At 22.8% G+C, this 18,169-nt stretch overlaps 6 protein-coding genes across 6 annotated transcripts; 3 read left to right on the top strand and 3 right to left on the bottom strand.

The window, feature by feature from the left end:
* Positions 1-78: 78 nt before the first annotated feature.
* Positions 79-1,029, top strand: SRAE_1000134900 (Hypothetical protein; the record flags this gene model as incomplete). The annotated part of the gene is made up of 2 exons (XM_024648293.1): positions 79-165; positions 211-1,029. The coding sequence occupies 2 exons, from the start codon at positions 79-81 to the stop codon at positions 1,027-1,029; spliced, it is 906 nt and encodes a 301-aa protein (XP_024502286.1).
* Positions 1,030-3,329: 2,300 nt separating this feature from the next.
* On the bottom strand, positions 3,330-5,156 carry SRAE_1000134800 (Frizzled-5; the record flags this gene model as incomplete). Its single annotated transcript, XM_024648292.1, has 1 exon — positions 3,330-5,156. One exon carries the CDS (start codon positions 5,154-5,156, stop codon positions 3,330-3,332), a length of 1,827 nt encoding a protein of 608 aa, XP_024502285.1.
* A 3,566-nt stretch (positions 5,157-8,722) lies between these two features.
* Positions 8,723-10,408, bottom strand: SRAE_1000134700 (Nrf2-associated protein keap1b; the record flags this gene model as incomplete). The annotated part of the gene is made up of 2 exons (XM_024648291.1): positions 8,723-9,234; positions 9,283-10,408. The coding sequence occupies 2 exons, from the start codon at positions 10,406-10,408 to the stop codon at positions 8,723-8,725; spliced, it is 1,638 nt and encodes a 545-aa protein (XP_024502284.1).
* Positions 10,409-10,733: 325 nt separating this feature from the next.
* Positions 10,734-13,656, top strand: SRAE_1000134600 (General transcription factor 3C polypeptide 3; the record flags this gene model as incomplete). The annotated part of the gene is made up of 2 exons (XM_024648290.1): positions 10,734-10,776; positions 10,817-13,656. 2 exons carry the CDS (start codon positions 10,734-10,736, stop codon positions 13,654-13,656), a joined length of 2,883 nt encoding a protein of 960 aa, XP_024502283.1.
* Positions 13,657-13,809: 153 nt separating this feature from the next.
* On the bottom strand, positions 13,810-14,591 carry SRAE_1000134500 (Hypothetical protein; the record flags this gene model as incomplete). Its single annotated transcript, XM_024648289.1, has 2 exons — positions 13,810-14,503; positions 14,545-14,591. The coding sequence occupies 2 exons, from the start codon at positions 14,589-14,591 to the stop codon at positions 13,810-13,812; spliced, it is 741 nt and encodes a 246-aa protein (XP_024502282.1).
* Positions 14,592-15,704: 1,113 nt separating this feature from the next.
* Positions 15,705-16,952, top strand: SRAE_1000134400 (Protein quaking; the record flags this gene model as incomplete). Its single annotated transcript, XM_024648288.1, has 2 exons — positions 15,705-15,764; positions 15,819-16,952. The coding sequence occupies 2 exons, from the start codon at positions 15,705-15,707 to the stop codon at positions 16,950-16,952; spliced, it is 1,194 nt and encodes a 397-aa protein (XP_024502281.1).
* Positions 16,953-18,169: the final 1,217 nt, after the last annotated feature.

Below are 18,169 nucleotides of genomic sequence, written 5' to 3'. Positions count from 1 at the left end.
TAAATTCACTTCTCCAATTGTCTTTGTTTTCCTTTGTGTCTTTTTATTTTTAGTATTGTGTAACATATTTTTTTTCAAATGGATAATACATCAGTTCCTATTTTTAATAATTTGAAAACTTGGGTACTTGATGATGGCATATGTGTAACTGCATCATTTATATCTGTAAGTGGAAGACTTTCAATGGAAGAATCGAAGTCAATACTTCAGAAATTTTATTGTGAAAATAAGGATAATATTAATGGCACTTTTTTATTATTTAAAAAAATGATTCATAAAACTATTGATGGAGAAGATTATGTACATTATGAGACAATTCTAGCAAATGAAGAAGATTTAGATAGAATAATAAATGATAGCTCATCAGATGAAATTTTAGGAAAAACTTTATACGCTGTTCAACCAAAAGGTGTATTGTTTGACAATAAATGTTTGAAGCGAGATTATCTCAGTTCTACTTCAAATTTCAGTGAAAGTGATAACGATTTCACCGAGGGGGTGAATGATGATTCTTTTGATAAAAGTTGTGATTTACCTCAAAAAGAGAATATGGAAGATACTTCAAATAATGATAATCAGGAGGAAGATTCTGTTGATATGAAGGAAAATAATTTAAATGAATCTTCCAAAGAAAAGGGAACAAAAAGGAAATTCAGTGATGATGAAGTAGAGAAAACATGTGATGAAGAAGAAGATTTAAAAAAAAGAAAAATTAGTGAAGAACCGAAAGATAATGTACCGGTTAAATCAATTAAACCTACCAAGAAGGAAACTAAAAGCAAGACTACAAGTAAAGGAAGTCACAAAGAAAATACATTTACAAAAGATCTTACTAATAAAGAAATTGTTACAGAAACCTTTGTGAACGAAGATGGTTTTTTGGTAACAAAAAGTACTGTGAAAGCAGGGAAAAGTCAACTATTACAAGACCCTACACCAAAAAGTCCATTGAAAAAATCAAAATCCAGTCAAAGTAAAGTTCCTCAAAAACAAACTTTATTAAGTAACTTTTTTACAAAGAAAAATTGATAGTTTATTTTTTGTACATTTTAAACATTTTCGGTAGTAATCAGTTTTTTGGCGCCATTTTTTTTGAATAAAATATGTAAATTAATTTCTATTTATTTCTAAAATTTTTTTTAAATCTCTATAACATTACCCTTAAATATTAAAATAATTAGTATGGTGATAAGAAATATCATTTTTTTTTCTAAAGAACAAAATAATTTTTAATAAGTTCATAGTAACAAGAGGAGATTGTAAATATTAAAAATATATTGAAAAAAGTTAGCAAACTTTACTAAAGTAAAAGTAATTTAATCATATATCACGGGATTGTAGGGAAACCTTTCAGAACATATAGAAAAATAAAAATTAGCTTTTTCTGAGAAGTTGATTGAGCCTAGTTATACACAATTTTTTAAATTAAGAATGTGATAAAAAAATGTATCTTGAAAATATTTCAACCGTGCTCTAGATACAATGTCCAATTTTTTCGCGCTTTTTCATATTTTGTCATCAATTTTTATATCTCAAAGACTATTGAATATATAGAAATTATTTTAATGTGGACTTTAGATAAGAACTAATAAGTAGTTAAATTTAAAAATCCACTTGTCTACATCATTTTTGAAGCGAGATATAACAAAAACGGAAATTTTTTTTAAATATTCATACTTATAAAATTTTCAATATCTTTTCTGACATTCAGTCTATTACCCTGATACTAGCTTCATTCCATATTTTTTTAAAAAGTTACTCTAAAATAAAATGTCTCCGTAAACACATCTTAATTTTTTTCAAAAATTCACAGTTGATTCAAATATTTTCACTCTGGTTTCTAGAGAAGTACTAAAAAAATAATTTTTCTTTGGAATTTTAATATAAAATTATGCACACTTAATAGTCCCTTAAAAATAAAATTTTTCTAAATATAATCAAGGCTTTATCAAAATTATAACTTGAAGAGTTGTAATGATTCAAAGTTAGAGACGAAGTGTGAAATATTTTTAAAAAAAATCCAACTTATGTTTATACAATCAAACTTATTAAAATTTAAACAATATTTCTTTTTCAGTTTTTTTTTACGAGAAATTGATTGCACTAAGTTTCAAACTTCATAAGACTTTTAAGATATGGTTTATGTTAGAAAAAAGTTTTAAATTTCAATTATTTCAAAGATACATCGTCTTCTATTTTTTTATCTCATGAACATTTAGAAGTATAAAAAAATATTTAAAAGTATGATATATATGAAAACTAATTTTAAATCATTTATAAAAAGTTTCTTCTCATTATTGTTACTTTTAAACATGATATATCAATCAAAATTTATCACATTAACATGAAATTAATTTTATTTAATTTCCCTTAATAGACTAGTTAATACAAGAAAAAAAAAGCTATTTTTTGTTGTAAAAAAAAATAATGTGTTTTGTTTTGAAATACTATTTACACTTTATGACATAACAAATTATTTCTTCTTGATTTAATTTATTGCTAATTATGTAGGGTAATTATATAAGGTAAAAAAAAAACCATATAAATTTACATTAACATTACAATAATAGTTTATTAAAACAGTGGGTGGTTTGCGCAACAGCTTGTTTAATACAAAGCAAAAGTTATAATTGTTTTGAATTTAGAAGAATTTATTTGTATACTTTAGTTACAAGATATGACAAAAGAAAAGTAAAAATTTTTTTTTTTTGTTGTATATTTAATATATGTAACAAGTTGACCTTTTTAAAAAGATATATAATAAAGAATATCATTAACTTAAAAATATTCTATTGTTTGTACTATATATAAATATAATAAAGAATTATATTAAAATAAGAAATATTTATATTGAAGTATTTATCAAACTCTTAAAAGGTTGAGAAACAATAATGACGGTATGATATTTGATCTTTTAAAAACATTTTCTCTTATCTTGACAGAAGCTACATAATTAATAGACAACCAAACAAACATCTGCATTTGTTTTGTAAATACAATTTTTCACCTTTAATTTATGTCGGAACATTTATAAAAACATTTTAAATTAATAATAATAAGATATTAAAAAGATAGATATTAATTAATTAAACATAATTAATATTTTATTTTATTTTTTTTTCAAGTGGGTAAAGAAATAGAAAGAAATTTTATATTATTTCATAGATTAATAAGGTTAAGTGTTTTTTAAAATTAAATTAATTATTGTATAATTTTATTAAATTAAATACATATATATATACAAAAGTATTTACATTTAAATGTTAGAAGTCTAGATTATTAATACATAAATTGAAGAAAAAAAAATTATCATATTAATTTTTTTTTTATCAAACTTTATCTGGTACAATTGGTATATTCATATGATTGTAACTTCTTAATGTTCCATAAGTTTGTGGTGACATAGCCTCATTTGTCTTAGCATAACGAATTTCTGTTTGATGATATTGTGGTGATGGTGGATTACAAAATCTGGTACGTTGACATGGTACAGTATTATATCCAAAATTATTATGATTAAGATAAGGTACATCTCTTAAATGTTTACTTGTTACGCAACATATAACATATTTCCATGAATTAAATGTTTTACAATTAATAACCCAAACTCCGGATGTCCATCCTATAAATAACATGGCAGCTATCTTTATTAATGAAAAAGCATACATAGCATTTTCATTTTCATTAACTTGATTGGCACAATTACATAACTTTGATTGTTCCCATAATGGTCTATAATATTGTTCATAAAAAAGTACAAGTATATAAAATAATGCAGGAACTGTATATAAAACAGAAAATATACCAATTTTTGACATTAATTGAGTAATTTTATTTGCATTTTGGTTTCCTATTTGTCGTTTTTTGACAACTGATCTAATATGCCATAAGTTTAAAAATCCAATACATAAAAAGAAAACTCCAACTGAGAAATAAACAATTAATGGTCCAAGAACAAAAGATCTTTGAAAGTGTGAAGTATTGCTTACAAAACATAAACCAGAAATTGGGTCACCTTCAATTCCATTAAGCATAATAACTAAAAATGTTTGAACACCTGGTAAAAACCAGGCAAATAAATGATAAAATGGTGCATATGCTGCAATTGCTTCATTACTCCATTTTGAACCAGAAGCTAATACCCAGGTTAATGATAAAATTATCCACCATGTAAAAACAGCCATAGAAAAGTAATATGTTAATATAAATACTAATAAACATGGTGATAATGTATGATTTCCAATTTTAATTAAATCACCACTACAAGCGACATCCTGATGTCCAATATATATACGTATTAAAAAACCCAATGATAACATAAATTGGCAGAATGCAAAGAAAAATATTGGTCTTTCTGGATATTGAAAACGATTAGTTTCAATAAGAAATGTTAAAATAGTAAATAATGAAAGAGAAAAACAAATACCAGACCATAACATCATCCATGTATTAATAAAATCTTTTGATTTTTGTGTTGGTAACTGTCCAAAACATGAATATGCACAATTTGAAACATTTTGAATTCTTTGTTCACTACTTTCTGTAAAAACAAATGGACTTTGACAACTACATTCACATTTTTTTTGATTAGAATTTTCAATTATATCAATACCAATAACAGGATATACTAATGTTGGTTGATTTTTTTTAGATGAATTTTTATCATACTTATCTATTTTTGTATCTTTTTCCACAACATCTGGTGTATCCGGAGGTGCTGCACAAATTTCACCTGTCCTACCTTGATCAGACATTTTTGGTAATACAGAACAAGATAATGAGGCTGGCCAATTAAAACCATACTGTCTCATTAATGGAGCACAATTTTTTTTTGCCTCCAAACATACCTCTCTACATGGCATTATAGATTTTTCATAATTCTCCTGACATATTGGTGTATACATTGAACATAAAAAAAATTTTAAATGTTTATAACAATTAACCTCAACAAGTGGATAAAATTGATTTAATTCTAATGCTGCTTCTAATTGTGTTTCATGTTTATAACTATTAGGATATGATGTAAAGTTATATCCAATACCTCTACATAATGGTATTGTTATCTGTTCACATCTTTTTCCAAATATAAATATAAAAAAATTAGATATAAAAAGTAATTTTAAATAGGAGATCCAGTTAATAAACCCGTATCTCATTTTTTTTTTTGTTAGTCTAAATTATAATAATATTTAAATTAAAATGTCCTTGTACGGATAGATGAATAATTTTTTTAGTTTTGACTCAACTTTTAATCAAATCAAGAGGCAAATATTGCGTGGATAATCTTCACTAAAAATATGTTGATTGAAAAAGTTATATTAAAGTAAACAAATAACGGTTATCGAAGTAGGTAAAAGTTAAGCATATAATATTAACAATATGTACTATAAGTTGGTCAAGAGTTAGAAATTTAAGATAAATATCTAGTAAAATGAAGATATTTAATAATAAGAGATATGTTAAATAACTTGTATTACCTTATAAAATAAGATATTATTAAACTTTAATAAATAAATAGGTTTTTTTTTCCTTTAGGTTAAAAGAAAAAGTTTAGAAAAATAAAAAAGAATATCTTATTACTAATCTTAACAGAACTTGATAATATCCAATTTCTTATAAAAATTATACATGCTCAAATTTCTGTTTCGGCAAAAATATTAAGAAGTATCGGGAATTATTATGTAGAAAATAATTTAGAAGTTAAGAATAAACTATAAGATCAGTTCTGGCAAATGTTAATGTTAGATATGACGGAATGACAATTATAAAAGAGATTATGATTGACGAGGTATTACTGATTTGATGAGTAAAAATATATATTATAATATATATATATCTTACCGGTAAGAATATTTATTTAAAATCTTTACATACGTATAAATATATATATGTAAAGTTTTTTTTCATAGAATTATTAGTTATACTTCTTTATATAGTACTTGGCCAAAATATGTAGAAGGCGTGACTTTTTAGCATTATTAATTTCCATAACTCTTATGGCCATCCTAGAATATACATTATAGATATGGAAAACCACCTGCCTAGATAATATAACTTAAAGATATAAATATAAAATATAACCTAGAGTAATAATTTTTAAAGATTAGATATTAACATCTTTTTTTTTTTCGTATAATTTATAACTTTTAAAAAAATATCATTTTTTTTTTTTAAAAAAAAGAATAAAATAGTTATAATAATAATAATATAAAAGTTTGAAAAGAAAATTATATAATTATATATATATATACTTTTATAATAATAATAATATAACGACTGTCTTCTATTTAATATATTTGGCAATTGTGTCCCTGAAATTAAATATGCTTGAATGATAATCAAGAGATAAAAATAAGATAGTAAAAATTTGCCATTTTAAGGTATACAATTTTAGTTGTTGAGAATTTGATTGAATAATATTGATAATAATAAAGTAGTCATTGTTATTAATAAATAAAGGTAATTGGTCATTGTAAATCACTTTAACACTTCGTTACGACAAATAATATGTCGTTTTATCGTGTCAAAAATCCACTTAGTGGTCAAACTTTTATGTCTATTGGCAACGACTGATAACAGGAATTAAATATTATTGAAAAAGACCAGATGTCATTATGTTGTTAAGAAACTTTCTTTAAATTTATTAAAATTTTATTCCTTTGAGGTTAAGAAACTTTGATTATAAGCTTACAATGAATGACAACTAAATTGGAGAAATTTGTTTTCAATTGAACAGATAATAATTAAAGTATTAAGTAATCTTATTATATATAATTCTTTATGTAAAATCAGAAAATTAAGATATATAAGGAAGACAATATCTTCATGATTTTTAGTTATACTCTTTTTATTTATATTTCTAACATTATGATAATACTATTTTTATTATAAGTAATTTAATCAAAATCTTTTACCATAAATTTTAAAAGTACTTTTTCTTTTATAATGATAATGACAAAGTACATGACAAATTCAGAATAATACTTAACAAAATGAATTAAATAACTATATAAACTTTTAATAATTATCATTATAACAGCCGTTTGCCATTTTCACACTTAAATAAACATAAATGTGGTATAAGGATAATAGTTTGTTATTAAAACTCATAACAACCATATACAAAGATTATTAATAGAAATATAAGTAAAATTTTAAGGCAAACAGAAATATATAAATAATTTATTTATATAGTTCTTGTTTACATAAGTACCACTTAATTCAACTACTGCCAAAAAAAGACAATACAACAAGATTGTTATAACATTCTTAAAGTGATAGGTAAATAATAAAATCTATTTTATAAATATACCTAAATAAGTTTAATTATTGTAATATATTGTTAAAGTTAAATATATATTGTTAACTAAAATTATTCATACATCAAATATCCATTTCCTAACTACATTATTCTCACTTCCGTTATACATTAACTAAAAAAACATATGTCCCTTATTAGAAAATAAAGCGGTATGACTTTATTTTTTTTTTTTTGTAATCTATTGTTGTGACAAGTGAATACACAACAACAAAAAATATCTTCTAGAAATATGTAATTTGTTACTATGTGAAAGATGTAACTACATTTTAATATTCCATTATAATAATAATAAAAAAAGTTTTTTTTTTCTTTTAACTAAAACATTTTAACTATATCAATAAATAATTATATGAATATTTATATTTTTATAATAAAAATATTTATTTTATAAAGTTTATAAGAATCACATTAATAAGAGAAGAATACATATAAATAATAAAATATTAAAAATAAAACTTATAACTAAAATAATTAATATGAAAAATAATTTATGCTAAACATATGCACATAACTATATTTAACTTTATCCAAAAAGTTTGTATTTTTATATTTATCAATACTCAAATGCAAAAGTTTTTTTTTTCCTATATAAATTTAATTATTTTTAAACATTAAAATTCTTTTTTTTTTGCAATTGAAGTATATTAAATTTATTTATTAAATATAACTTTATGATTCAAGGACATTTTTAATTTTATATAAATATTTAATAAAATGATATAGAAAAAAAATGTTCTCAACAATAAGTAATTTGTTGTTTAATTAACAAGGTGAAAAAATCATCTTTAAACAATTATCTTCATCAATTAAAGGTCAATCACAAATAATCATGTAAATGAAAATTAATTCCAATAAGTTAAAGCTGATTATGTATTATTAGCTATTGTTAAATAGAACTTCTCAATATAATTATTGGAAGATGAGTGAAAACATGTTTGTATATAATTATCAGAAGCATGTGCTTGTAACTAACAGCTGGACTATTACACAATTATGATGTTCTAGATAAGAGTGTTAATCTACTCAGTTAGAATTAAGTAATGTTAAATAGATAATATAAGGATACTATTGGTACCAGTAATAATTATTTAGTGAGTTTTAAGATTAAAATAACTAACAACATTACCCGTAAAAGGATAGTAAAATTTGACAAAATTCATTAAATATGATACTACTGACATGAGAATATATATATATATATATATATATCTAAATGTTAAGTATAGTTAAATTATTATAAAAATATATTGCCATAACGAGAGATAAATACAAATAAAAAAAAATATGAAGATAAATTTAAAAAACATTATTAAAAATTTATTCATTTTAATAGAAGCGACAATATTATATCTATTAATATGTTAGTTTTTTTTTTTTGTTTTTTAAAGTTAATTAAATAAATTATAAGTCATAATTTAATAAATTATATATAGCAGTATCATACTCCAAAATAATATTTGAGTGTGCCGATAAATTATATTTTAAAGAGGGTAATGTTTCCCATTTTCCAGATAATATATTATATTTTTCACAATCAGAAATTATCCTACTCATCTGATCACATCCACCAAAAACATAAATATCATTTTCTAAAATAGACATTGAAAAATTTGATCTAGCTTTAGACATTGGTGATAAAAAATGCCATTTTCCTTCACGAATATCTACCATTTCAATACTATTTAATCTTTTGGTATTAAATCCACCAGCAACATATATACAATTATTACTTGAGATAGCTGAAAGTCCACGACGATTGTGATTCATTGAGTTACACAAAATAAACCATTTATTTTTTTCTTGATCATAATATTCTACTGAATCTTGAATAAATTGTCCATTATACCCACCAATTGCATAAACTTGTTTTTCTCTTACAATAGATCCACCATCACTTCTTGGAAAATTCATTTCTGAAAGTAATTTCCAACGTTGATGAGAAATATTAAAAATTTCCATACTTTTTAATCGTTGCCTACCACTAAATCCCCCCAAAGCATATATATTTTCATTATCATATAAACCAGCAGATAAAAAATTCCTTCGATAAAGCATTCTAGGAAGAGATGTCATTTTAAAGTCATCTAAATTCCATTTTGATAGTGTATCTAATGCAAAATTATTTTCAGCACACCCTCCAATAAAATATACATCTCTATCTTTTAAAATTGTTTTGTGATAAAATAATTTTGGAATATCTTTACATGCCATTTCAGATGCATGACTCCATTCTTGTGTACATGGATTATAAACAGTTACTTTGGGACAAAAAGTTGGACAGTAACCACCTATTGTTAAAAATATTTTATTTGGAATTCGTGAATCATAAATTTTATAACATCCCTCAGTATTATTTAAAATTTTTTTTTGTTCATTAACAATTTGCCTCACATCACGTTTTATTTCTCGGCCAATTTTTATATATAATCTTAAAAGAAATAATTCTGTATATAATGGTATTGATGTTGTTGGATTAAATATAAAATATAAAAAACTATCTTGCTTTAACTGAGTAAATACACTTGCATTTTTTATTAACAATTCCATTCTTAATGAAATAATTTTTTCTAATTTATTTGATATTTCTGGAATACGATGTTTAAAAAATTCATAAATATGACATATATTTTCATCATTCACTCTTTCAAATAAAATTTCTGTTAATGGTTTCATAACAATTGTAATTTGATAAAATGATGCAATATTAAGAATGTCAAATAAATCTCTTGTCTCAAAACATTTTATATGACTAATTTTTTTTCCCTCCTCAATCATTGATGATAAAACTAGAACATTATAAAACATTTTACAATCAGTATGCCTTAAATCAACAATATAATTTTTTTTTTTAATAATTGGATTATTTAATAAAATATTAAAAAAACCACTAATTCTTGAAAGAAAGTCTATAGGACCATAATACTTATAACCACCTTCAAAACATAATAATACAGTAGTCCCAATACATTCAATTTCATTTTTTATTCTTCTTTTGAGTGATATTTTAGTTTTATCTTTTGATAGAAATTCTTGGGTGTGATGTCGCACTAAATCTAATAACCCAAAATTTCCATCAAATTTTTTCATCTTTTTCTGTATCATAAGAAAAATATTTTTGAATTAAAATTATTTTTGGTAATGATAAAAAAAATTAAGAAATAACTGATTTATTAAAAAAATAATAAAAGTAATATCTATTATTTAACATTTTTTTTTTAAATTTATATTTTGATAATATTTAAATTATTCTAGTTAAATTAATAACAACACCCTTTCATTACCCATAAGGCATACACATAATTCCACAACTATCTCTTCAAAAGAATCATATTTGTTTTAGATTTTTATAAGTATTTCTTATCTTTTGTAAATAAGTCAAAATAAATACTTCGAGGATAGTATAACTACAGGGATGGAAAGTGAAAATGAAGATAGCATGTCTGAGAGTCATGCTGGTAAGTTTTTTTTTTGATTAAATTGTTTTATTTTATTTAGTTCCTGAAACTGTTACACATCGTTACTCAACTAGAAGAAGTTCTCGTTTAGTCAAACAAGGTTATTACTCAACATTAGATGAAGGAAGTTGTGTTGATGATAATATTGATAGTTCATCACCCAAAAAATCTCTTAGAAATACAAGGCAAAGAAAATATAAGGAAAGTGATATAGATGAATCATCTTCAGATATTTCAATTGAAAGTTCTGTTAGTGAATACGAACCTTCTGACTATGAAAGAGGCAAATCATTAAAATCAACTAAAAAAAATAAAAATGTATCTCGTAAAAGTAAAAGGGTAAATTCAGGATATGTTTCAGAGTATTATACACCTGTTGAGTTAGCAATTGACAGAAATGGTCAAATTAGAATTAATGAAGAGACTGGTGAATTTTATAAAATTAATCCAGTTTCAGATGATGATGACAAAAAAACTGATATAAATTCAGATGATGAACCAAGGGTAAAAATTCGTAGAAGAAAACCTCGTATTCCAAATGCTTTAGATGGTTTAATTGGACAAGCTAATATGATGGCAGCAAAAGAAGATTTTAATGATGCTTTAAAAGTTTTAAGTGAAGCTGTAAAAGAAAATCCCAGAAATGCTGAAGTTTACCGTGCTATTGCTAATATATATAGTCTTCAAAAAAATCTTGAACGTGAATTGGAATATCTTCTTTTGGCTGCATATGTTGTATCAAATACATCATATGATGATTGGGTTGAATTAGCAAATAAATCTGAACAATTAGGACGTTATGATAGTAGTGCAGCATGTTTTTCAAAGGCAATAAATTTGAAACCTGAATTGTGGGCAAATTATGCTAAAAGATTAGAATTATTAGATATGTTAGGTTGTGTAAGACCAGCAATGCACACAAGATTAAAAGCAATTCAAAATTGTGATATGAATACAATGGGTGATGATAAATATGCCATAATGGATGATTTAATTTCAACAGTTTCTGATTTTTATGTCAGAGGAAACGATATTGATAGAGCTACTATGGCTTTAGAAGCATATGTTTGTCGTTATCATGAGATGGGAAGAAATGTATCTGATCAATTTAAAACGTTACTAAAAATTTGGTATAAATATGAACGTTGGCAGGATATGGTAAAATCTTTATTAGTTATTGGAGAAGGAATTAGTGGTAAATCATTAAAAAGTAACGTTAAGTTTGAAGCATCTCTTCAAGGTGTAAGTTTTATTGTTAAACCTTTTCCACCTAAAGATGTTGAATTTTCTGTAAGTGATGAAACTCCATATAGTTATTTTGTATATTTTGTAACTGCTTTGGTTGGAATGAAATGTGGAATAAATGTTGGAGATTTACTTGATAAATTATTAGAAAGACCTATTGAAGATGATTTTATAAGTCACTATTTTGATATAATTGATTTATCTGTACAAAATAATGGACCTGAAGAAACGATAAAATATTTACATAAAGTTGTTCAATTACATGAATTTAAATATAACGCAGAAACTTTTTTCCGTTATGGAGTTTGTTATGAATTAATAAATGATAAAGATGAGGCTCGTAAAGCTTATAATAAATCTATTGAACTTAACTCTAATCATGTTGATTCTCGAATTAATTTAAGTAATCTGTTAGTTTCATTAAACGAACCAGAAGAAGCTATATCAATATTACAACCAGCAAACTTATTTGGTGTTACAAGACTACCTGATGAACGATTACTTATCCGTAGAGCCGAAATTTTAGAACAAAAGGGTGAAATTGACCAGTATTTTGAGACTATTAAGTTACTACTAGCTCCATATTTTTATCAATGTCATAATAAAAGGTATATTAAAAATTTTGGAAGAAAATCTTTACGAAATAAAACAACACTTGTTTTGAAAACTGAATGTTATAATACTTTACAATCTTTAGAAATTAAAAATTTTGTTGCTAAAGTTGGAGGGTATGCTGAAAAAAAAGGAATTGTTTTTGAAGTTATTAAAGGAAACAAATTCCATAAATATTGTTATAGATTATTTGAAATATCCTATGAACGAGGAGATTATGAAACATTGATAGCAATTGCTTGTTATGCTAATTTAGTAACATTAATTTTAGATGCTAAGGTTAATCTTTTTACAGATTTACTATTTTTTGCAGCCATCAAAGCTAAAAGATGGCAAATAGCTTTTGAATGGCTTCGTTCTATTTACAATGAAACATTTAATCATGTAGAAAATGAAAATGAAAGACAAATAATTTTTCATAAAGTTTTTAATAGTATGAATTTTGTATTTTGTCATTATCAAAATGCTAACAATCAACGATTTATAGCTAGAGCACAGGCAAAAAATCCAGAAAATATTTCATTAAGAATTGTTAATGCTAATTTTTCTTTGTTTACTGGTAGTTATAGACATGCTTTAACTCAATACATGCATGCATGGAGACAACAACCAACAAATCCATTATTAAATTTACAAATTGGTTTAATATTTGCTCATATATCATCAAAAAAAGATATTATTTCAAAACATCTTGTAGCAAATCGTGCAATATTTTTCTTTAAACGTTACATGGAATTACGTTTTAATAATCAAGAAGTTTTTTACAATTGTGGAAGATTATTTCATCAATTAAATATTCTTCCAAAAGCTATTTATTATTATGAAAAAGTTTTACATGATGATGGTTGTAGTGATTTAGTATGTCTAAGAAATGATTATGAAAATCCTGGAAAATTAATAAAAGTTCAGCCTCCTGAATATAGTTTTAAAAAAAGAGCTGCTTACAATTTAGCTCTTATATATAAAAGTAATTTAAATTTTGTTAAAGCAAGACAAATATATGAAGATTTTCTTGTTATTTGATTTATGCTTTGTATATATGTATATAAAAGTTGTATTTTTTTGTTATAATTAATAATTTAAAAAGTTATTTTATTTATATTGTCTTATATTTTTTTACAAAAAAAAAATAAATATTATGTAAATTTTTGTTATATTTGAAAAATTTTATTTTGATTAAGTATATTTGAAAAATAGTAATGAACCCATTAACATTACTATAAATGCCATTTGTAATGGGGTACATGCATTGTATACAGCAATGAATGTATCAAGAAAAGCATAAGACAAAAAAATCCATACACACATTTTTACATCTACTTTTTTAAAAATATTAACTTTTTTAGGTAAAATTTCATCTTCATTTTTTACTAAATTATCTACATAATAACCTTGATCATCTTCATTAATTTCTAAAGTATTTTCCACTTTTTCAATATTACTGTATATATTATTATAATTTATATCTTCATGCCTTATTTCTTCTTGATTATTTAATTTATAATCTCTTGTAACTTCAACATTATGTTCATTTACCTCATTACTAGGTATAGAATTATGAAATACATTAGATAAAGTATCAGATTCAAAATCTGTTTGAGGTTCATTTTTTTTTATCTCATAAATATTCTCGTTTATAAATTTATTTCTATTGTGATTTATAAAATTATATTGTTGAGATAAATTATCTGTCTCTGAATATTCTGTATTACTAACTATTGTTGATTCAATTTCTGATCTTCTTTTTTGATATTTGGACTTTTTATTAATCTCTTCAAGAATTTGTTTTGCATTTCGATTTAAAAAAAATCCCTCAAAATCTAATGGTTTTTGTAGTAAATTGTTGTCTTTAACTTTTTTTGGCTTATCACTTAAAATACAATATTTTTTATCAAATAAAAAAAAAATTACCTTTCAGAGTAAATGTTTTCTGTACTATTTTTTTCTGATACAAACATATTTATAAAAAATCTATCCTCTTCTAAAAATTAGAATCATAAAATGAAATTTTTTTTTATAATGCTAATATTTTCTATTAATAAATATTTTTATGTGAAAATAAGTAAAGATATCTTTTGATTTATTTATAATGCAAAATTTTACATTTATTTTTTTTTTTTTATAAAAAATTTAAATCTTATTAAAATAATTAATAATAAATAAATTTGTGATTTAAATTAATTTTATATTTTTTAGATTAAATTTCAATGATCAATAATATTTACTTATGTATGATAAATGAAATCCAGCTGAATTATCAACAATAGATTAAAAATGAAATATTATTTAACATTTAATAACTTTATTATTTATTATCATTAAATCGATATAGTATTTGAAAATATGTATATAAAAAAATATTTTAGTAATAAGCAATAAAATAAAAAATTTTATATAGTAAAAAAAAAATTAAAAAAATTTTTAGGAAAAATGTTAACATAAGTTATTTTAATTTTTAAAATCTTCTGAAATTATTATTTAAAAAAACAACATTTATACAATAATTGTTTAAAAAATATTTTTTTTTTTTTCATTACATAAAATAGGATCTTTTATATCATCATCTATAAAAATAAAGATTTTTAGTTTTGAATATTATTTAATTGTATTAAAAAGAAATTTAAAACATTGTAGAATGTAACATTGATATAGAAGGCAATTGCATGATAATTGTATTTCTTATCAAACCATTTTGTGTAATCAACTAATAATAATTTTAATTTTAGTTCAATATTCAGAAAAATTTAATTTAAAAAACATCATTATTTATTGCTTTTTTTAATTTTTAACAAAATTTTAATATAATATTATGTATATATATCATTTGAATCATCTTTATTAAATATTTTATAATCTAAATTTTTTTTTCTAATCATATTATAAACTTTGACCAAGGTACACGTTTTTACTTACCTTAATTTATATGATTTTTTTTTTATTACCGATAATGTTTAGTTTTTTTTTTTTTCTAGTTATAATAATTATAATACTTTAGTTTCGTTTAGGAATATTAACGATTAATTAACTTAATCCTCTAGTTGTTCTAAGTACTAAGAATTAACTTTTCAATAATGCAAAATTCAACCACATGTCGCTTTAATTTAACCGATATTCGAAAAATTATTAGTGATGTAAGTTTTAATTTCCATATAATCATTCATAATTTTTGATTATAAAATTTTTAGAATAATTTGAATAGTCATGAGAAAAAATTAAATACTTCTATAACATCCCAATCAAGTAGAAGTACTTCTTCTAAAGAGGATGAGGAACAAAATCGTCTCATGGAGCATCTTATTGGACTTCTTAAAGAAAAAAAACAATTAATGGTTTTTTCTGGAGTATTTCCTTTACTTGAACAACTTGTTGATGAAGAGATTTCTCGTGTTCGTATGAGACTTTTTCAATGCAATTTCTCTAATACTAAGATAGACTTACCAGAACCTGAAGGAAATCTTCAATTTGTACAGGAAAAAATTTATGTACCTTACAAAGAATATCCTGATTTTAATTTTGTTGGACGTATTTTGGGACCACGTGGTATGACAGCTAAACAACTTGAATTGGAAACAGAATGTAAAATTATGGTTAGAGGAAAAGGTTCTATGAGAGATAAAAAAAAAGAAGAAGCAATGAGAGGAAAAGTCAATTGGGAACATTTGGATGATGATCTTCATGTATTAATTCAATGTGAAGATACCAAAAATAGAGCCTTAATTAAGATTAAGAATGCCATTGCACAAGTTAAAAAACTTCTTGTTCCCGCACCAGAAGGATCAGATGAGTTAAAAAGAAAACAATTAATGGAATTGGCTGTTATCAATGGTACATATCGCAATGGTTTAACTGGACACAAAGGATCATCTTCATCTTCTCCAGTTGTTCCACCACTTAATGTTATTTCACCATTCCAAAATCACTATAATAGAAGTGTTAATAATTCTTTATATTTGGGTAATCAGGGATCAAATAATACATCTTTTAATTCAATGAATTGTGATATGTCTGGTAAAGGAATGCCTTTTATGAATCCTCAAAATGAGGAAATAACAAAAAATATGGAAGCTCTTTTTAAAAGTCTTCAACTTCTTAATGGAAGAGAGTATAACTTTCAGATGAATCCTCTCTTCCAAAATGCTAATCTTCTTAGCAATGCTTTAAATGATATTAATATGCAACATCTCTTCCAGCAAAATGTTTACAATCAAGAATGTACACCACTCTCATCTAGTGAACATTCTGATAATGGTAATTTTAATATTGAATATGAAAATATGACAAGAAATGTTTTTAATCGTCTTGGTGGTGGTGATAACTAAAACTGAATTTTTTTTTTAAACTCTATTATTTATTTGCCTATCAAATTATTGTATAATAGTAGTTTATCTTTGTTACTTCTGACACTAAATTAGTCTAATAAGACCTTATTTTTATTTAAAAAATTTTTAAATGAGTTTAACTGTAATGTTTATGAATAAAAAATAAAATATAAATTATATAAATCAAATATATCTTTTAAAAAAAAAAACTTTTTACATTAATTTAACAAGAGTAAATAAAAGTTTACTTTTAATGTTAATAATTATTTATTAGATTATGTAGTATGTTGTACTTACTTCTAACATAAATGCAATATATCTTCCCAAGTTATATACTATTATTCTCGGATTAATAGCTTTATATTTTTATTTTATTTTTACTTAAAACTATTTTAAAACATCTTTCTTTAGAATATTTCTTTTTTACATTGACAAATTTTTTCACTGTAATAAATAAAGAAATAAATATTATTTTATTTAAAATATTTATTTTTATTTTATCATTATTATATATATATATAAAAGCATAAAATATACTTAAAATTATTTTATGTAATGATATTACTATTAAGCATAATAGTAATTTTTATAGCTTTATATAATTATAACACACAAATCATTTTGATTTTACCAAATAATTGATTTTATATAATAAATATTCATGGGAATTTGTACAATAAGTGTAACTCATCTACTAACAAAAAAAGGTCATTTATAACTTTTAACATCTTGGTTTTTTTTTTGTATTAAAATAAGATTGTTTTGGAATTTTAATATTATATTTTAAAAACATCAATGGTTATAATTAAAATTATATATATATTTTTAGATAATATATAACATATTTTAATAATAAAAAAAAAAATAATAAAAAAATTTTTTTTTAACTTATTTTAAAAATATATTATTTTCATTAATATTTATATTTATAGAAATATAAATATCTTAATATATTTATTTTTTAATTTATTACTTTCTTTTTTTTTGTAGTATAAATTTTAAAGTAGATAACACGACAAAAGCAATATTTTATGGCAATTTTTCTTAAATTTATCTATTAAAACTATCATATATTTTTATCCTATTCTTTAATTTAATTCATTAACATTTTAATTTAAAAAGATTTCTAATAAATCTTTATCCATATGTTTAAAATGTGGTAATTAAACGATTGACACTATTGTATGATGGACCAAAAGTCTTTAGTATTTTCACAT

The sequence above is a fragment of the Strongyloides ratti genome (genome assembly GCF_001040885.1).
Source record: "Strongyloides ratti genome assembly S_ratti_ED321, chromosome : 1".
In the NCBI taxonomy this organism is placed as follows: domain Eukaryota; kingdom Metazoa; phylum Nematoda; class Chromadorea; order Rhabditida; family Strongyloididae; genus Strongyloides; species Strongyloides ratti.
This window is presented reverse-complemented; position numbering and strand designations above follow the sequence as displayed.